Source organism: Hyla sarda, chromosome 1, assembly GCF_029499605.1.
Source record: "Hyla sarda isolate aHylSar1 chromosome 1, aHylSar1.hap1, whole genome shotgun sequence".
In the NCBI taxonomy this organism is placed as follows: Eukaryota; Metazoa; Chordata; class Amphibia; order Anura; family Hylidae; genus Hyla; species Hyla sarda.
Window position 1 is genome coordinate 463,065,612 of NC_079189.1, and position 22,425 is coordinate 463,088,036.

Here is a 22,425-nt window from a genome sequence, read left to right on the forward strand (position 1 = left end):
ATCTAACCCTGTTTTAAAGCTGTTAATTGTTCCTGCTGTCACCAGTTCCTGAGTTAGACCGTTCCATAAATTCACAGTCCTCACGGTAAAGAAGGCGTGTCGCCCCTTTAGACTAAACCTTTTCTTCTCCAGACGGAGGGAGTGCCCCCTTGTCCTTTGGGGGGGGTTTAACCTGGAACAGTTTTTCTCCATATTTTTTTTTATGGGCCATTAATATACTTATATACATTTCATATCCCCCTTAAACGTCTCTTCTCAAGACTAAACAATTGTAACTCCTTTAATCGCTCCTCATAGCTAAGATGTTCCATGCCCCATATTAGTTTAGTTGCGCGTCTCTGCACCCTTTCCAACTCCGCAGTGTCCCTTTTATGAACAGGCGACCAAAACTGAACAGCGTATTCCAGGTGAGGCCGTACCAATGCTTTATAAACGGGGAGTATTATGTCCCTGTCCCTTGAGTCCATGCCTCTTTTTATACATGACAATATCCTGCCGGCTTTGGAAGCAGCAGCCTGACATTGCATGCTATTCTTTAGTCTTTGATCCACAAGTACACCCAGATCCTTCTCTACCAGTGACTCTGCCAGTTTAATCCCCCCTAAGACATACGATGCATGCATGTTATTAGTACCCAGATGCATAACTTTACATTTATCCACATTGAACCTCATTTGCCAAGTGGATGCCCAGACACTTAGTCTATCCAAGTCATCTTGTAACTTATGCACATCCTCTATAGACTGTACCGTGCTACAAAGCTTGGTGTCATCTGCAAAGATAGAAACAGAGCTGTTAATGCCATCCTCTATATCATTGATAAATAAATTAAACAGCAGCGGGCCCAGTACTGAACCTTGGGGTACACCACTAATAACCGGGGACCAATCAGAGTACGAATCATTGACCACCACTCTCTGGGTACGATCCATGAGCCAGTGTTCAATCCAGTTACAAACTAAAGTTTCCAAGCCCAAGGACCTTAACTTACCTGTCAGATGTCTATGAGGGACAGTATCAAATGCTTTGGCAAAATCCAGAAACACTATATCCACAGCCATTCCTCTGTCAAGGCTTCTACTCACCTCTTCATAAAAGCAAATTAGATTGGTTTGACAACTTCTATCCTTAGTAAACCCATGCTGGCTATCACTTATAATACAATTATCCCCTATGTAATCCCTTATAAGTCCTTCAAACAATTTACCCACAATGCACGTTAAACTTACCGGTCTATAGTTTCCTGGGGAAGACCTAGAGCTCTTTTTGAAGATTGGCACCACATTCGCCTTGCGCCAGTCCCTTGGCACAATACCAGACACCAGTGAATCTCTAAATATCATGAACAGGGGTACAGATATTACTGAACTTAGTTCTCTAAGAACTCTTGGGTGCAATCCATCTGGAGCTGGAGATTTGCTTACATTTATTACTCAAATTACCTTGTACCATTTCTACATTAAGCCAGTTCAGTACATTACATGATGTGTTACCAGCACTGACCTGGCCAATGTCAGCTCCTTCTTCCCTAGTATATACAGAACTAAAGAACCCATTCAGTAGCTCTGCTTTCTCTTTATCGCCTGTGGCAACCTCCCCATTATCATTATTAAGGGGTCCTACATGCTCTGTCCTTGGTTTTTTGCATTTATATATCTAAAAAAAATATTTAGGATTAGTTTTGCTTTCTTTGGCCACCTGTCTCTCATTTTGAATTTTTGGTGATTTTATTACATTTTACAGATTTTATTAAGCTCCTTGTACTGTTTAAATGTTATAGCTGACCCATCAGATTTGTATTTTTTGAAAGCTATTTTTTTGTTGTTTATTGCTCTTTTAACATCATTTGTCAGCCATGTAGGATTTAGTTTTAATCGTTTATATTTGTTCCCCTTTGGTATATATTTAGCTGTATAGCTATTTAGAGTTGATTTAAAGATGTCCCATTTACCTTCTGTATCAGTATTTGACAACACCTCCCCCAGTCTATGTCCTGTAGTGCAGCTCTCAGCCCAGGGAAGTTTGCCTTTTTAAAGTTATATGTTTTTGCCTTTCCCACCTGTCTTTGTTTTCTACATTTTAAGTCAAAAGTAACTATATTTTGGTCGCTATAACCAAGGTTTTCCCGCACAGTTACATTACCAACCAACTCTGTGTTGTTGGAAATGATCAGATCCAACAAGGCATCACTTCTTGTTGGGTCCTCCACAAACTGGCCTATAAAAATATCCTGCAATAAATTAAGGAATTGTCGCCCCTTTGTAGTTTTAGCCAACCCCGGACCCCAATCTATATCTGGATAGTTAAAATCTCCCATTATTACCACTGTACCTGCCCGGGCGGCCCTCTCAATTTGTTTATGCAGCAGACCTTCTATCTCTTCAGTGATATTAGGGGGTCTGTAGATTACACCAAGTATTATTTTTGCAGTATTTCCCTCCTTTTGTAATTCTACCCACAGTGATTCCACAGCCTCAGAATCATCACACACTATGGCATCGTTCACACTGACTTTCATACCACTTCTTACATACAGACAGACTCCACCACCTTTCCTGTTCATTCTATCTTTGCGAAACAATGTAAACCCCGGCAGATTGACAGCCCAGTCATGCGAGGAGTCCAGCCATGTCTCAGTGACCCCAACTATATCAATATGTTCCTCCAGTATCAAGGCCTCAAGCTCCCCAATTTTATTTGCTAGGCTTCTGGCATTTGTGAACATACACTTTACATTTCCATCCTTTATGTTATTGGGGTTAATGGGATTCAAGGGTGTAAGTTTTATTTTCCTCATGAACCCTATTCCTATTAACTATTCTAACCCCTCCCTCCGCTCCACCCCCAGGTACATTTATAATTCCCACCTCTCTATCTACACTATCTTCCCCCTCTATGTTGTAGGTTCCCTCCCCCCCAGTCCCTAGTTTAAACACTCCTCCACCCTTCTAGCCATCTTCTCCCCAAGCACAGCTGCACCCTCCCCATTGAGGTGCAGCCCGTCCCTACGGTAGAGCCGGTAACCGACAGCGAAGTCAGCCCAGTTCTCCATGAACCCAAACCCCTCCTTCCTACACCAGCTTCTGAGCCACTTGTTTACCTCCCTAATCTCCCGTTACCTCTCTGGTGTGGCTCGTGGAACAGGTAATATTTCAGAAAATATTACCTTGGAGGTCCTTGCCTTAAGCTTGTGGCCTAAGTCCCTGAAATCATTTTTAAGGACACTCCCCCTACCTCTTACTTTGTCATTGGTGCCAATATGTACCATAACTGCTGGGTCCTCTCCAGCCCCACCCAGCAACCTGTCAACCCGATCCGCCATGTGGCGAACTCGAGCGCCAGGAAGACAACACACTGATCAGCGATCCCGGTCTTTGTGACAGATCGCCCTGTCTGTCCCCCTAATAATTGAGTCTCCCAGTACCTGTCTAGCCTGCCCGGCACTCCTCCCTCCCTCCTTACTGGAGCAGACCTCCCCCCCCCCTGGCGGTCAGAGGCAGAGTCCTGCTGCAGTACTGCTAGCTCTGGAATGACATCCCCCTCATCTGCCAACCGGCAAACTTGTTGGGGTGTGCCAGTTCAGAACTAGCCTCCCTGACTCTTCCCTCTACCCCGTTTTCTAATTGTAACCCAGCTAACTGCCTGACTGTCCTGCTCCTCCGTCCCACTATCCTCCCCCACCTCTACCCCAGAGAGTACTTGCTCAGTGAGCAGGAGACTCCTCTCCATGTTTTCACTGCATCTCAGTGTTGCCAGTTGCTCCTCTAGATCCAGGATCAGGGCTTCCAAATGAACAACTCGCACACATCCTGCACAACAATATGCACCCTCAAACTGCTGTTCAAGGATTGCATACATTGAGCTGCATGTACACCTGACTGCATGTTCCAACATGGAGGCCATCTAATTATGGGGATTTCACAGATTTATCGCAAACAGACAATAAATATTACCAATTAATTCTCTGTAGTCCTTGTGAGTTAAAGCCTCTACAGTGTAAGTAAAGTAACACTCACAGCGATCTCAAACTCCTGATTTCAAACTCTCAGAATTATAACTCTCTTAGCAATACCACTCTTTGCAAGGCCCACTCAAAGACAGAGCTCGTTCACACAGAGTCCCAAGCTAAGATTTATACACCTGTGTGTGACTACCCTTCCCCTTAGAGGTAGACTGAAAAAAAAAATAATAATAAGTTAAAGGTCAGAAGGCTGTTTAGATTCTAGCAGTGATCCCTTATGTGCAACTTTACTCACAATTCACTCCGCACAGCAGATATTCACTCCATATAGCAGAGATATTTCAGAATTATAACTCTCTTAGCAATACCACTCTCTGCAAGACCCACTCACAGACAGAGCTCTACAGGCATGATGAAGCAGCTGTGCTGTGAAACGCGTTGCATTATGGGTGAATAAACATTTTATCCTGCTACCTGGTTGTTCAGCGCCCGTGTATCCCATCCACACTTAGGAGTTCTACCGTTACTTATGCATTCTCATTTGGCATCTTCCCGCAACTGACACATCCATTCACTCACATCATGGTCCATACTTAACCGGGTATGCACATATTCTATTATACCATGGATCAACTGTTCCGGGGTGGAAGGAATATCTACAACAGCTTCCACAGAACCTCCGTCGCTATTGGCTGCACTCATTTTAACTACTGACAATTAACACACAGATATATCAATACAAGTAGTAAACCAAGAGGATAGTATGTTTTAATTTTGCACAACTAATTAAAGCTACACTTCTCGCTGGGGCCTCCAATTTATGTCAGGGTATAAAGCAAATCGCTTTATACGGAAAAAGGAGGATCAAATAAAAATATCAAGAGGGTTGATCATATGAGGTGGACATTAAAAAACACCTCAAAAAGAGTACATTTGTAGATAATTTATGTTGTGCAATTTATCGACACAAAACCATATAACAATATATATGTAGGCAATACTCAGATTTGGCCACAAGATGGCTCTCTACCAAACACTAATTACCCTATCACCTGGGCAACTATAGAGGGCAGATGACTAACTGGTTATACAATAAAACATGGGAGATTTATGCAATATATAGACAATTATGTATACCAGATTATTGCTCTGACAATATAACCAATCTTAGATATTTGGTAGTATAGTCCTCCCAATTACCTGGCTTGATATTAATTCCCCAGAATATGGATTCCAAGGCAGAGATTTTCCTCTGTGTCAAGTTAGATGCAATATTCGGTAATATGCATTTTTACCGAATAGCACTGATACTGACGTAGCTCCTTTAACACTACTCCTCCGCAATAAAGCAGGTCACAACTAAATTTCGAGCCAATTCATTTATCAATATTTCTGATAATAAAATCTATACATTACCAGATATCTAGGGTTTTGGCCTCCAATGTAGTATGCTAGGAAGTTATTTTCTTATGAAGAGCTCTGTCTTGTGATACGATTTTCTGATAGGTTCCCTGAGAGATATGTGTTCTTCCCTCCTGACCTGGAGACAGGTTTTTAGCTTATTTCTTATCTGACCTATCCACCCATAACAAACATGATGTCATTCGGTGGGTGTGCCTATTGTAGATTGGGACCTAGTTATTCCTAGGTGAACTACAGAGGGCAGTCTAGTATAAGAAATGGACTCTACAACTAGGACACATTGAATACTTGTTTTGCCTTTCATAGTTCAGAGTCCATAGGATAAGTGTTGTTTCAGGTCAAACATGCACTTTAAATAACCCGTTAAAATACACACCGATGAGATTTTTAAACAAAAATGGCTTATTTGTAAGTTCTTATATTGGGTTTCCAGTCATCTGGACTAGGACTTCCATTGTTATTACTCTCCTGGTAAACAAGTTTTATTATCTATCTACCTTGGATCAGAGGGCAAAAAGGTGAAGTCAGCATTCTGACAGAAAACAGGAAAATTCTGGCTTCAGAGCCATGATCTATGAATTCTATAAGCAAAATGCAATATTCTTGATTTATAATTATACACATTATGGAGAAGTCCCACACCATTTAAGGCCAAAATGGGCTTGGTCCTTAAAGGGGTACTCCGCCCCTAGACATCCAAAGGATAGGGGACAAGATGTCTGATCGCGGCAGTCCCGCTGCTGAGGACCCCCTGTAATCTCTCCTGCAGTACCCACTTGTCATCATCAAGATCGCTCTGTGTCTGATGGCTTGCGATACAGGGGCCGGAGTATCGTGACGTCACTCCCCACACCCTCTCGAGATGTTACCCCCCACCCCCTCTCGAGATGTCACCCCCAGCCCCCTCAATACAAGCCTATGGGAGGGGGCATGGCGGCTGCCCGACCCCCTCCCTTAGACTTGCATTGAGGGGGCGGGCGTGACGTCAGGATACTCTGCCAACTGTATCGTGAGTCATCAGGCATGGAGCGATCTTCGTGCCCTGCAGCTTATGACAAGTGGGTGCTGCAGGAGAGATTGTGTGGGTCCCTAGCGGCAGGACCCCCTCGATCAGACTATAAGATGTCTAGGGATGGAGTACCCCTTTATGGTGATTAAGGTTTTACATATGTTTTTTTACGTGACAATACATATGTGGGGAATAAGCATACTCTACAAATGAACACCTTTTTTTCATATAGCATATATAATCATTACACTGTTTATTGTTTTTTCATCTCTGAAGGAAGAATCTCATGAAAGAGCTGAAGTATTAATAAAGAAGCTAAGCGTGCAGTACCAGCGTTCAGCTACAGAAAACGTTCTCATAACACACAAGCTTAATGCTCCAGATTTTTTGAAACAGATTGGTAAACCAGCAACCCTTATTGTTTCACTTTATGAGCATAGTAGTGTGGAGGAAAGAATAAGAAATCCAACTGGCAGAGATTATCCAGGTTTGTAGAAATGAAATAAAATGTAGTTGTATTTTATTTATCTCCTGTATTGTGATTTGACAGTTTTTATTTTTTTTTTATTTTATTTTTTTTTTCTTCTGACCGGGCACTTACACTAGTCAGCCAGGATGTTTATAGTCTATAGCAGAGGTCCCCAAACAGTGCATCACGGTCCATTGGGGAGCTATGGATGACTTCCAAGGGTCCTGCTGCTGGGACCTAATATTACAGGGGGTCCCAGAGGTGGCCCTAATAAGTATATGGGGGCACAGTGTGGGCCTAGCTACTATATGAAGGTTCAGATGGACCTATGTCATAACATATGCCTATCCAACAGTTGCAGTGTGCATATAGGTGTTTGCATCTATATTTGCACTGCACCTGTTGGTTAGACATATGTTATGACTGTAGGGAGCCTTGGAAAAATTCTAAAACACTAAGGGCGTTGACTCAAAAAATTTGGGAGCCTCTGGTCTATGGCAGTCAGCAAGTTCACTTTTTCTTTTACAAAAAACAAAATGTTAGGATACATGAATAATTATTATAATAGAAGGAGATTTATCATTCTTCTTCAAACATTTGGCTTTTATATGACAATTATTTTTTTTAACTTACTTTTGGTCACATGCGACCTATTTATCAAATAGTCGCACGACCTTGATAAATACACCGCACGTAAGCAAAACCCGGGAAACCCGCTTACAAAAGCATTTTTTAAAGCAGAAAAGTTTTCGCTTACGTTAATAGGCGAAGTTCTTTATCTACCCTTTATAACAAATATCTTTGCTAGAGAGTGACAGGCAGGGGGGCGTACTGCATCAGGTGACACCCTGACTGTCCTGCCTGACCCTAAATAGCTGTACTCAAACTATCCCGCAACAACTTATCCGCCCTCCTCAGAAATAAAAAAATATTTAAAACATACTTTGCCGCACCATGAATATCCATACTCTGGAGGCTTTTTTGTAAAATTTTGAGCCCGCATTTTGTGACGTTGGTGGCAGAGTCTTGCGTCACTGCGCTGAGGCCGGAGTTTATGTCAGGAAGAAAGACAGCGCAGCACCAACAGGCACATAAACAATAGTGAAGCTATATATATATATATATGGGTGTAAAACGATTCGATACGTTACCCACCCCAAAATGTACTTGAAGCCGTATTACTGTGGATGTTTTTGTTTTGTTTTTATGACATTTTTACGTAGTCTGTAAAAATTCTTACACAATTATTTTGTGTTTTATTCTATTTTAACACAACATTAAGTTTAAAATTTAGTAAGTATGCAGCATGTACGTGTCCTAAAATGAACAAGGTGTGCAGTGTGTATTTTCAACCTTAAAATTTTTTTTTTTTTTTTTTCAGAAATAATTTTTATTATAGTTTTTCACATATTAAACATACAAAACTGTGGTATTGGGTCATTTGTTAATTATTTTACCAAGTCATATACCATCGGTTGAGCCGAGTGGAGTAGTCACACTCCGCCCGACAACAGTGCCCAATTTGTGTTGTCATACATATTCTACATACCAACTGACAAAATAACACCAAGAAAATAAAAGAAAACCGGAAGCGGCCACTCCTCGTTTCTTTATAAACATATAGGTCGTGCACAACCATTAATTTTCTGTATTCTCACGCTTGTGAATGAAAAGAAGGATTTCTGTTATGTTAACGGTGAATGGGTAATGGTATATGAGTAATTTTATACTTAGTTCTTGTCAGTGTCGCTAAACCGGAGGCCTATCTTGGTCCGGTGATCTACAATGGGTAGAAGATGCCCACGGGAGCCACCTTGTAAGAAAGGCATCAAACCTGTTTGCCCCCTGAGCTATTATTTTCTCAAATGCGTGTGTCATATTTATCTTTTGTATAAGTGTCTCTATGGTGGGTATCGTTGTGGATTTCCAGTTGCTGACTATTGCTATTTTTGCTAGTATGCATATAATACAGAACAAATCTCTCCTATCCTTCGGCATACGTTGAACCCCCAAGAAAAGCAGTACCAGTTGGGGCGTCCACACAATCAGTCTCCCAAATAGAATTCTGATCAGTTGCTGACATGATGTCCAAAAGGATGTGAGTAGGGGGCAGGACCACAGCAGATGGAGTAAGGTACCACGCCCTCCACACCCCCTCCAGCATCTGTCCGAAGTATCTGGGTATATTTTACAAAGCTTAACGGGGGTATAATACCAACGTAGAATAGTTTTTAGAGCAGATTCTAAATGGGATGAGCACTGGAATGCTCTATGAATAGCCTTGAATGTTCCCTGCCATTCTTCACATGTGACCTCAAGATTAAGTTCCCTCTCCCATTCTCTCAGAGGATAAGTTTTTGTAAAGGTGTCATACGAAAGTAAATTATTATAAAATTGTTTTATGCCTTTTACTTGTGTAGATAATTGGTTTAGAGCCGCGCAGTCCAGAGGAGCATCCACATGTCTTAGTCCTGCTAGAAAATGTCTAATTTGGAGGTATTTATAAAATTCATAGTTTTCTAATCTATACCGCTCTTTTAACATGGAAAAGGACATGGTGACAGAACCTTCTTTAAGGTGTCTAACTGAGGTAATTCCCTTATCTATCCAAGATGTTAGGTCCATGTCTGGGATAGAGGCTTGTATGAGTGCAAGCGGAATGTCCTTGCAATTTGGTGAATTCACAATACCAGGTCTATGTAAATATTTCGTCCAGGCTATATAGGTGGCTTTAACTAGTGGGTTTGGGAGATCTGGCTTAGGCATAGACCAGTAGGGCAGATGTAGCAAATCGCTCACTCTATATGGATGAGTGGTGTGATTTTCAATATCCACCCATGGAAGATCCGTCCTATTCTGTCTCCAGTGTCGCGCCATCGAGACCAACGTGGCTGTATAATAGTGTCTTAAATTCGGAGAACCCAGCCCTCCCATTGATTTCAATTTAGTGAGAATATGCGCAGAGAGCCTTGGTTTTCCTCCAGCCCAAATAAATGAGGTTTGTCAGCTTTGCGGAAGAAAGAGAGTGGTAGAGAAATAGGGAGAGTACGGAATAAATATAGAAATTTGGGAAGGAGGAACATTTTAAACGTAGCAACTCTACCCACCCAAGATATTTCAGATTTGGTCAGTCTTTCCACTTCAGTTGCTATACTCATCAATAGAGGGATATAATTTTCTTGATATAGTGATTTGTGGGGATAAGACAGTTTTATGCCCAAATATTTTAACGCGGTGGTCTTCCATTCAAATTTATAGTTGGATTGAAGAGTGTTAAGTGTAGTGGTAGGTACATTAATTGCTAGAGCTTGCGTTTTAGTGGCGTTAAGAAGGTAATAAGAAAGTTCACCAAACCTATACACAACGTCCATGACTGCCGGAATTGAGTGGACTGGTGTCGTGAGAGAGAGGATCACGTCATCTGCATAAAGTGAGATTGTATGTTCTCTATCGCCAATAGTAACTCCTCTTATTTCAGGATGTTGGCGGATAGCCTGGGCTAGGGGCTCCATGGACAATATGTATATGAGTGGCGAAAGTGGGCAACCCTGACGGGATCCGTTAGTTATAGAAAAAAAATTGGAAAAGGATACGTTGGCCAGCACTCTGGCTGTCGGCTTGGAATACAGCGATGACAAACCTGATAATATTGGTCCGCTAAAGCCCATATATGAGAGGGCTGAGAAGGCATACGACCACCGGAGGCGGTCGAAGGCCTTCTCGGCGTCCAGGGCCAAAACCACCGCAGGGGTACCCTTTCTCTCCAGATGTGAGAAAATATTAAGTAAGCGCCTCGTATTATCATGCGCCTGCCGACCGGCAACAAAGCCTGATTGATCAGTAGATATCAAGGAGGGTAATACAGCAGAGATGCGGGACGCCAACAGTTTTGCAAAAATTTTTATATCCTGGTGCAGGAGGGATATTGGTCTAAAGTTCTGGGGCCGGTCTGGGGTCTTTCCTGAGTTGTGATAGTGGCCTGTATATTTTCCAGCGGAAACTCTCCTCTTTTTATAGCTGAGTTGCAAAAGTTTGCGAGGTGAGGGGATAGGATCATTTGAAACTTCTTGTAATAAGAATTAATGAATCCGTCAGGACCAGGTGCTTTATCCGAAGGTAATGATCTAATTGTCTTAGCCACCTCTTCCACTGTCACATCACCGTTCAGAGAAATCAGCTGGTCTGAGGTAAGTTTGGGTAAAGTGAGAGTAGATAAGAAGGCCGAGGTTGCGAAGGATAGATCAGGTATAGGAGGGACAGAATCTTTTAGGTTGTAGAGCCCTGAATAGAATGATAGAAATCCATTTGCTATATCTGTTGGTGTGTATAATTTGTTGTTAGTGAGCGGATGTAATAAAAAAGGAATGCGGGCCTTTTGCTGACGTTTTTTCAACCTATGAGCCAGCAGCTTTCCTGATTTATTATTTTGAGAGTAATAAGCTGCCTGTAATTTGCGGTGCGATTTTTCATATGTGTTAAGCATTAAACAGCGAAGGTCACGTCGCAGAGCAGCCACCTCCTCCGCTGTAGTAGCTGTGGGAGTTATCTGGTTGGCCTGTTCCGCGAGGCGAAGACGCTGTAAGGTATCTTCTAGACATTTTTCTCTCTGTTTTTTCATGAGAGACCCATATTGTATGCAATGTCCCCTGACCACTGCCTTGTGGCAATTCCACAAGACAATAGGATCCTCCGTGGACGGGCTATTCAGGAAAAAGTACTCTGTAATGTTGTTTGCTAAGCTTTCTGAATATTCATTATGTGGCCACAGAAAGGGGTTGCTTCGCCAGGCATAACTAGGGGGTGAAGAGACCGTATCCTTAAGTTGTAGCGTGATGACAGCGTGATCTGACCATTTGATTTGTTCAATGGACGTATTCACGATAGTGTGGATAAGAGATCTGTCAATTAGGAATAAATCAATTCGTGAATATGTGTTATGAACCATAGAATGGAAAGTGTAGTCTCTTTCCTTGGGATGGTGAATTCTCCAGCTGTCATAAATGTCATGCTCATAAAGGAAAGAGGAAAGGGGTTGAGAAGGAAAGCGAGTGGTAGAAGTAGTATCTATAGTAGGTTCAGGTACAGAATTAAAGTCCCCGCACAGTAATAAGGATCCCCATGGCGATCTGCGCACTAGCCTCATTAGTTTTTTCAGAAAACCGAGTTGACCAGAATTAGGTGCGTATACTGCCACTATAGTCAAGGGGGCGGCATTAATGACACAACGGAGAAGTACATACCTGCCCTGTGGATCTGTATCTACCGTCTTCAGAGTAAAAGCTACAGTATTCTTGATGGCAATGGCCACTCCTCTGGACTTTGAGCTATAGTGTGACTGAAAAATATGTGAAAAGAGAGGATGTGAGAGACGGAATGCATCTTTAGAAACTAAATGTGTTTCCTGTAGGCAAACGACATCACATTTAAGTTTGTGTACTTCTTTCCACAAATATGCTCTTTTATGCGGCGCATTAAGCCCATTCACATTCAGACTTACTATCTTTATGACTATCTTGTGGTAATAACTATACTTATGAGAATGCGTAGCGAATAATAGAATTTAAGAGGACAGAACACACCTCCCAGCCAGCGTGTCTGTCAACCTATAGGTGTGCACATTACATGGATCTAGGGTAGTGACGCTGCCAATAACAACAATACAAACACAAACAAAAACGTAACAAGAGGTTTGCCACATCAGGGCAACACACAAGGACAAGGATGGTTTTAACGAAACACCATCCGCAATGGAGTAGGGGTCAGAGTCCACTCTGAACTGAGGAACACAGTCAGCACGCCGGAGCCCGCTTTCTCATGAAAAACAGAACCACCGAAGAGCCTTCAAGCAGTGTCCCATTCCTTTTGGACCCGGGCTCTCTGCTCCCTACCACGCTGCCCTCCTGACGCTTGAATAGAAATGTTCCAAGTTGTCAGCAAGGCTTCACCTTCCTCCGTGGTTTTAATCACTTGTGTGACATTGTCTTTTTTTTATCAAAAGGTGAGTCGGAAAGCCCCAACGGTACAATACTTTCGCTGAACGTAAAGCCGATGTTATATGTGATAGTGCTCGCCTAGCCTGAAGCGTTGTTGCGGACAAATCAGCGTATAAAGAGATGCGGTGGTATGGAGCAGGTAAACCATTATTGCAAGGCTTCACAACAGAGATTGAAGTGCTGGCACTGCTCTCCCTCTATATATTCTCCCTTAAACAGTCTGTGTGCGTACTCTAGCAGCGTATCTTCATGCGGTGGTGCTCATGTACTGCGATAGTGATAGGATGAATGCAAATCCAAATAATCAAGAAGAAAGTACAGGCAACTCACCACGTTGTAGTAACTTCGTGTTTATTACTGGGACATGCAGGTAAAGCGGCTCCACGCCACACCGGGATGCCGAACACTAGTGCGTTAACCGATGACAGCTGTTTCTTTCCTTTCAGGAACTTCAACAGATCGTCTCCATTCACCTGTGCACGTGACTATATATCTCCTCCTTTACTTGTGACGTCGTGCCGAGGTGAGCGGAGCTTCAATCTTACAAATAGATTTACCAATATTAGATTCATAGAAAAATTACTTATAAACCATAACATAATTGTATATAAGTGAAATTAGCATTACTGCTGTGGTAAAAAACTGTTTAAAACCGGGCTAGTAAAAACAGAACCATTTGTAACCAAACCGATGTTCAGAGAAAGACTCCCATATCTATTCTATCATTTAACCCCCTCATGTCTTGAGCTCCCGTCCTCAATATCCAACGGGCTTCTATTTCTCTTAATTTTTTCACGTTGTCTTGATCTGGTTTTATTTTGACTTTTTCTATGCCTAAGAATTTTATATTTTTGATGTTTCCTGCATGTTCAGAGACCACGTGTTCTATCAGTCGCGGTGAACCTTTTTTTGTCACTATAGAGTGCATGTGTTCTCTGAATCTGATATTCATGGGTCTGATTGTACTGCCTATGTAAAATCTCATGCATTCACATATGATTGCATATATTACGTTTTTGGATCTGCAGCACATAAAATCTGTTATTTCTCTAGTAATGCCACCTATGTTAATACTGTTGCCAGGTATAAAGTGGTGGCACCAGTTGCAATTTCCACATTTTTTATTTCCTCTGATTATTGATTTATTTAACCAGTTTTCTTCTGTTGTTCTTTTTTCGGTTATTTTACTTTTTACTAATTCGTCTTTTAAATTTTTTGTTCGCTTAAACGCTATCATGGGTTTTTCTATTTTTATTTTACCAAGAATCTGGTCTCTTTCTATTAAATGCCAGTTTGTGTGTATAGATCTTTTAATTAATTCATGCATGGGACTATACTTGAATGTAAATGTAAACCTCTCTTTCTTTATGTCCTCATCTTTTATTTTAGTGTGCTTTCTGTGTCTCCTATTTTTTAATAATGTGCTTCTGTCAATTTTTTTTAACTCTTTCTAGTGTGTTTTTTAACATTTGAGGTGGATATCCCCTATCTTCTAACCGTTGTATCAATTCATCGGCCTGAGTATTAAAAGCCTCTTCTGTGCTATTTATTCGTCTCAATCTGAGTAGTTGTCCATATGGTATTGCTTCTTTTGTGTGGGAGGGATGGTAGCTTTTATAATGTAGTAGGGTATTGCTTGCGGTTTGTTTTCTGTACCCTATTGTAGCGAGTGTGTTGTTTTGTTTTTTTATAAGAACGTCCAGAAATTCTAGTTCTGTATTACTATATTTGGAGGTAAAAGCCATATTCATTTGGTTAGAATTAAGATATTCAACGAAACTCTCAAAGTCTTTAGGAGAACCTTTCCAGAGCATGAACACGTCGTCTACAAAACGTGAATAGTGTCCTATATGCTCTAGGAAGGGATTTTCAACTGTAAAGACATATTTTTCTTCAAAAACCGCAAGGTACAGGTTAGCTAGTGTGCACGAGACCGGGGTCCCCATTGCGGTCCCACCCCTTTGGGCGTACCATTGTTCCCCAAATTGGAAGACATTATTTTTCAGAATAAACTCTATTGATTCACAGACAAAATTTACAAAATTTTCAGATTTTCCTGTCCGTATTAGGATTTCTCTAATGCAGTCGACGGCTAACCCCTGTGGTATTCGAGTGTATAAGCTTTCCACGTCTATTGACGTTAAGAGGTAGCCTTCCACACTGGGGATGCCGTCGAGTGCACCTAGGAAATCATCCGTATCTTTCACTAAGGATGGTACGTCAGCCAGTAATGGCCGTAACAACCAATCGGTATATGTAGAGAGGGATTCCGTCAGTGAACCCACCCCAGAGACTATTGGTCTCCCTGGAGGGGAGTCCATAGTCTTATGTATTTTCGGTACAATGTACCATGTGGCATTTTTGGGGTTCAGTGGAAATAGCTTCTCTGCCATTTTATTTGACAGAATTCCTCTCTACCTGTTTTCTTAGTAAAGTTTGTAGCTGTGATTTAAGTTTTTTCATGGGGCTAGCTTTTAATTTCTCATATGTCCTTGTGTCATCTAGTTGGCGATGTGCTTCCTTTAAGTAATCTGCTGTATTCATGATTACAGTGTTTCCACCCTTATCTGCCCTTTTTATCGTTATTTTATCCTTTTGTTTTTTTAACCACGTTAATGCTTTTTGTTCTCCTATTGTTAGATTAGCAGTATCTTTAGGGTATATTTGTGCTTTCAAATCGTCGAGTACTTTTTGTTGGAATAGCTCCAGGTTTCCTCCTGGTTGTAAGGGAGGAGAGAACGTGGAGCTATTCCCTCCTCTAAAATTCTTTACTTCGACCTCTGTGGGTGTGTTATCTGGTTCCCCGGTGTTCTCCCCTAGCAACTCTGTTAAAGCAAACAGACACTCCCTTTTGCTACCTATTGAATCTCTAAGAATGTTGAAACCTAGGGGTCCTACTGTTACTGGGATCTCTCCTTCTTTTTGACTACCTTCCTCTTCTCCATTTGTTTTGTTAGCAAAAAATCTTTTTAAATTTAATTTTCTTATGGCTCTAAAAAGATCTATTTCAAAATCTTCCATGTTAAAGTCTTCAACTAAGCAGAAATTCAGTCCTCTTGAGAGGAGTTTTATAGTGTCCTCTTTAAGTATCAGACTGGATAAGTTAACTACTGCTGGTGTATTTTTATTTATAGGAACAATGTCCTTTTGTGTTAATCTTCTTTCTTCATTTACTCTGTCCATTGTTACTGCTGATGTAACTTCTCCTTTGTTTTCTTTTTTTTCCTCTCTATTTATGACTGCCAAGTTACTCTCTTCCGTTTCGTTAGTTTTTTGGGATTTCTTTCCTCCTCCTCTTCCTCTTCTGATTTTTTTCTTATTTTCTTGTTTTTTTCCTTCTCGTTTTTGACAGCTCGTTACTATTGTTCACACTATCTTCTGATGAACTGGTGTCTCCATCTGTTGTCCAAAAGTCTGAGGTTTTTTTATTTTTATTTTTTTCTTGGTTTTTATTTGTCTGTCTTTTCCAATAGTCTCTGGGGTGGGTTCACTGACGGAATCCCTCTCTACATATACCGATTGGTTGTTACGGCCATTACTGGCTGACGTACCATCCTTAGTGAAAGATACGGATGATTTCCTAGGTGCACTCGACGGCATCCCCAGTGTGGAAGGCTACCTCTTAACGTCAATAGACGTGGAAAGCTTATACACTCGAATACCACAGGGGTTAGCCGTCGACTGCATTAGAGAAATCCTAATACGGACAGGAAAATCTGAAAATTTTGTAAATTTTGTCTGTGAATCAATAGAGTTTATTCTGAAAAATAATGTCTTCCAATTTGGGGAACAATGGTACGCCCAAAGGGGTGGGACCGCAATGGGGACCCCGGTCTCGTGCACACTAGCTAACCTGTACCTTGCGGTTTTTGAAGAAAAATATGTCTTTACAGTTGAAAATCCCTTCCTAGAGCATATAGGACACTATTCACGTTTTGTAGACGACGTGTTCATGCTCTGGAAAGGTTCTCCTAAAGACTTTGAGAGTTTCGTTGAATATCTTAATTCTAACCAAATGAATATGGCTTTTACCTCCAAATATAGTAATACAGAACTAGAATTTCTGGACGTTCTTATAAAAAAACAAAACAACACACTCGCTACAATAGGGTACAGAAAACAAACCGCAAGCAATACCCTACTACATTATAAAAGCTACCATCCCTCCCACACAAAAGAAGCAATACCATATGGACAACTACTCAGATTGAGACGAATAAATAGCACAGAAGAGGCTTTTAATACTCAGGCCGATGAATTGATACAACGGTTAGAAGATAGGGGATATCCACCTCAAATGTTAAAAAACACACTAGAAAGAGTTAAAAAAAATTGACAGAAGCACATTATTAAAAAATAGGAGACACAGAAAGCACACTAAAATAAAAGATGAGGACATAAAGAAAGAGAGGTTTACATTTACATTCAAGTATAGTCCCATGCATGAATTAATTAAAAGATCTATACACACAAACTGGCATTTAATAGAAAGAGACCAGATTCTTGGTAAAATAAAAATAGAAAAACCCATGATAGCGTTTAAGCGAACAAAAAATTTAAAAGACGAATTAGTAAAAAGTAAAATAACCGAAAAAAGAACAACAGAAGAAAACTGGTTAAATAAATCAATAATCAGAGGAAATAAAAAATGTGGAAATTGCAACTGGTGCCACCACTTTATACCTGGCAACAGTATTAACATAGGTGGCATTACTAGAGAAATAACAGATTTTATGTGCTGCAGATCCAAAAACGTAATATATGCAATCATATGTGAATGCATGAGATTTTACATAGGCAGTACAATCAGACCCATGAATATCAGATTCAGAGAACACATGCACTCTATAGTGACAAAAAAAGGTTCACCGCGACTGATAGAACACGTGGTCTCTGAACATGCAGGAAACATCAAAAATATAAAATTCTTAGGCATAGAAAAAGTCAAAATAAAACCAGATCAAGACAACGTGAAAAAATTAAGAGAAATAGAAGCCCGTTGGATATTGAGGACGGGAGCTCAAGACATGAGGGGGTTAAATGATAGAATAGATATGGGAGTCTTTCTCTGAACATCGGTTTGGTTACAAATGGTTCTGTTTTTACTAGCCCGGTTTTAAACAGTTTTTTACCACAGCAGTAATGCTAATTTCACTTATATACAATTATGTTATGGTTTATAAGTAATTTTTCTATGAATCTAATATTGGTAAATCTATTTGTAAGATTGAAGCTCCGCTCACCTCGGCACGACGTCACAAGTAAAGGAGGAGATATATAGTCACGTGCACAGGTGAATGGAGACGATCTGTTGAAGTTCCTGAAAGGAAAGAAACAGCTGTCATCGGTTAACGCACTAGTGTTCGGCATCCCGGTGTGGCGTGGAGCCGCTTTACCTGCATGTCCCAGTAATAAACACGAAGTTACTACAACGTGGTGAGTTGCCTGTACTTTCTTCTTGATTATTTGGTTAAACCATTATTGCGTCTGGAGATCTCCATAAGTCTCTCTTTAATATGGTAGAAATGTACTTGGGCTAAAATATCCCTTGGAATTGTGTCATCTAGGTGCTTGGGTCGCGGAATGCGGTGTGCTCTGTCCACTATCAATTCTTGTGGCGAACAGGCTGGCAGGACCAATTTTATAAGAGAGCACACATATTCTGGAATGTCCGCTGGAGCAACAGACTCTGGTACGCCTCTCAGCTTGATGTTGTTGCGGCGGCTGCGGTCCTCTAAATCCGCTACTTTTGCACGCAACGCCGCCCCCTCATCTTCCACCTCATAGTGCATATCCATCAGGGTATTGTGGGACTCTCCGATCTCTCCCATCTTATCTTCCAAGTGGTCCACTCTGCTTCCCATCACATGTATTGTGGCTTGTAGAGGGTTAACCAGCTTATGAATGTCCTGCAGGAAAGATGTGCGTAGTAGCATCAACATGTCTTTCATAGCTGTGTCTGTTAGGGATGTATTCATAACGGGCATCTCTGCCAGAGGGTCCCCGAGCACCGCAGCTACTGGTGCTGGCGCTGGGAGATTTCTCTCTCCACTGCGTTGTGGTAGCGAGGAGAGGCCCGACACAGGCGCGCTCAAGCCTGGTGAGTGTTGCAAAGCGCCGGAGCAGGCCGGGATTCCCGGGGATGAACAGGTGCTGCGGGGTTCACATTGTTCCTCCGATCCACTTCTTGCCGGTAAGTCTACAACCCCCGTACCTGCAGTTGTCGCCTCCTGTTCAGCCGCATCGTGCAGAGCTGTGTCAGAGGCAGATCTGCGGCGCAGTGAAGGTGGCGGTGCTGTCTCTTCACTGTAGCTGGGAGACGAAGGCCGCGACGGCAGGTCCGCAGCGCCATCTTGGATCGAGGCCGCCCGCGGTGAGAAGCGAAATCTAGCCAAGGAACGGTGGCGAACTTGCTTCTTCCTCCTCACAGGCATCTCAGGCGTCTCAGAGGGTCCGGTCCCGGTGAGTAAAGCGGTGGTGAGCTGTATATTAGTCGCTAAACGGGCTTTTGTCAGCGGAGCTCTACAGACCTGCGACCATGCGCCTCAGCAGCCAGGCCACTCCCCCCTTCAACCTTAAAATTAATAGTTATTAGTTATATCATTATTTTTTCTATAATTATCATTAATGTAGTTGCATTCTTTCATGATGCAGAACAAGTACAGTTGTTAAAGTGGGTGTTAATGTCCTTTTCTGCAAACATATGCACTTTCTGTAAAAGCCAGGTTGGACCTGGAATACATATGCGACTTTTAAATGGAGTTGCGACTATTTTTCTTCATAAATAGCGACTATCGCATTTGATAAATACATGACCACTGCAAAGTAAAAAAAAAAATAATTACTACGTGAGCAGATTTCAGAAATGTGCTTTGGAATAAGCAAAAATCAAAAAGTCGCAGCATGTATAGAAAAGTCGCACGTGCGACTTTTTTACGCAAAAAAAAATCTGCTTCGAAGCTTGCTAAATCTCCTTCATAATGTTTGCTATACCTAAGCCCTCTGGTTGTTTTCCCTTCAAGCTTTTATGTACTTTTTATAGATATCCACACGGTAGCAAAGCAGATAGCTGAAGTCAACAACTTGAGCATGAACAAAATTCGTGACCTTCTTCTTGATAAATGGCTGTGCCCGAATACTCTACCACAAGCATCTGTGAGTATAGTCAGTCCTGGACCATACTTCTACAAAGCTAAAAACCAAATTTTCTATGTCCTTGCAAAAGATCACCTATAGCAGTGAGCTAATTAAAAGCAGTTATCTAGTATAAAGAAAACTTATCCCCTATCCGCAGGATTAGTGTATTTCCATCTCTCCCATAGAGATGTATGGAGGCGGCGTGTTGACCACAGTTTTGTGCCGGGGACGACACAGCATCATTCATGCAGAGAGCTGGGGCAACAGGCAGGAGATCACCAGGGGTCCCAGCGGTTGGACCCTCCCTCGCAATCTGACACTTATTCCCTAGGAGATATGTTAGTTTTTTATATTGGACTACTTCTTTAACTTTTATTGATCACTACTGTTGAAGAAATAAACAGCACTGCATATTTCTTAGTGTACCTGTCGCCAACAAAAACTTTTGCTATAATATAGTACCATTATATGTATATTTGTAGTATACATTGCTTGTGTGTGTCGGAGTCCAAATACAGGAAGTGAGGGCAGGAGAAGCAGGACTCTGTGCAGGCTCCTGGCTTGTCAATCACCCTGCTGTGTGAGCCAGGGGCGTGTCATAGAGCCTCAGTGTGCAGAGCCCTGCTTGTCCTAAGTGCACATCCCTGCTTGCCCACCCACACTTCCTGTATTCAGGCCCGTCGCTACAGGACAGGCAAACCAAGCATTTGCTTGGGGCCACGAGTTGGCTGGGGGGCCCCGAGCAGAGCCAGTGCTTGCCCGTCCTGTAGCGACGGGGCAATTCCACCCATCACCAGGGCCGGATTAACAATCCTGCTCTTGGAGTTTGAGCTCAGGGCCCCAGGCACCCAGTCAAACAAGAGGGCCCCCAAATGCCTGACATTTTTTTATAAATAAACTCATTTGCAGCTTTGGAGTTCTTCTCACCTCACCACAATCCTGCTCCCCCCCACCCCCGCTGCACTTGGTATCTTCCCTCAGCCCCGGACTCTTCTCTCAGCCTTCAGCCGTCTGAGCAGGAGGAGGGGGAGGGGAGAGCACAGAGCTGTGAGGAAAGGAGACTGCAGAGGCTCTTCAACATGGGGCCTGACTATTGTAGGTGTCCCTGCATGTATTAATGTGTGTAAACATGTGTGTGTGAATATATATATATATAATATATATATATGTGTGTGTGTGTGTACATATGTGTATGTCTTTGTACTGTGCCTGTGTGTTACTACTGTGGATGACTATATGTAAAGTGCATGTGTGTATCTATACCAGTGTTTCCCAAACAGGGTGCCTCCAGTTGTTGCAAAACTACAACTCCCAGCATGCCCGGACAGCCAAAGGTTAATTTCCCCATCACTTTTAAGGACATCCCGATTAAGGACATCCCATGCCCCTGTTAGCCCACTGACATCCCGTACGTGCGCCCATTGGAAAGCAACGCGGAGCAGTGAACAGGACATGCGCTGGCCAGCATGGTAAGTGACCAGCGGCACATCAGCTTCAGTGCTCTGACCACCACTCCTCCAGTCCCAGGACCTACTGCTATGGTGGCCGGACCAGAGGAGCAGTGGTCGGAGCACTGAAGTAGGGCAGTAATCAGGCATACAGCCCCCAGCCATACACTGTATGGCTGGAGGCTGTATGTCTGTGGGGGAACATACTACACCTAATGTGGGGGGACTATACTACACCTTATGTGGGGAGAACTATACTGCACCTAATGTGGGGGAACTATACTGCACCTAATGTGAGGGAACTATACTGCACCTAATGTGGGGAGAACTATACTGCACCTAATGTGGGGGGACTATACTGCACCTAATGTGGAGGAACTATAGACTAATGTGGGGAGAACTATACTGCACCTAATGTGGGGAGACTGTACTTCACCTAATGTGGGGAACTATACTGCACCTAATGTGGGGTAAACTATACTGCCAACCTAATGTGGAGAACTATACTGCACCTAATGTGGAGAACTATACTGCACCTAATGTTGGGGGACTATACTGCAGCTAATGTGGGGGAACTACATCCTATTGTGGGGGACTGTACAGCACCTATTGTGGGGAACTATACTGCACCTAATGTGGGGAACTATACTGCCTGATGTGGGGGAACTATACTGCCTAATGTGGTAGAACTATACTCCACCTAATGTGGAGGACTATACTCCACTTAATGTGGGGGACTATACTGCACCTAATTTGGGGAGCTATACTGCACCTAATGTGGGGAACTATACTGCACATAATGTGGGGACTATACTGCACATAATGTGGGGACTATACTGCACCTAATGTGGGGGAACTATACTGCACCTAATGTGGGGGAACTCTGCTGCACCTAATGTGCGGGGGGCAACTGTGCCGCACCTAACGTGGGGGGAACTGTGCTGCACCTAACGTGGGGGGAACTGTGCCGCACCGCACGTGGGGGG

At 42.4% G+C, this 22,425-nt stretch overlaps 1 protein-coding gene across 1 annotated transcript in view; it reads left to right on the forward strand.

Moving 5' to 3' along the window:
- The window catches only part of KNTC1 (kinetochore associated 1), a 242,213-nt gene that overhangs the window by 163,543 nt on the left and 56,245 nt on the right, over window positions 1-22,425 (forward strand). The window contains exons 50-51 of the mRNA XM_056535369.1: window positions 6,669-6,879; window positions 19,897-20,009. Of these exons, the coding sequence (XP_056391344.1) occupies window positions 6,669-6,879; window positions 19,897-20,009 (324 nt within the window). The remainder of the gene's footprint in view (window positions 1-6,668; window positions 6,880-19,896; window positions 20,010-22,425) is intronic.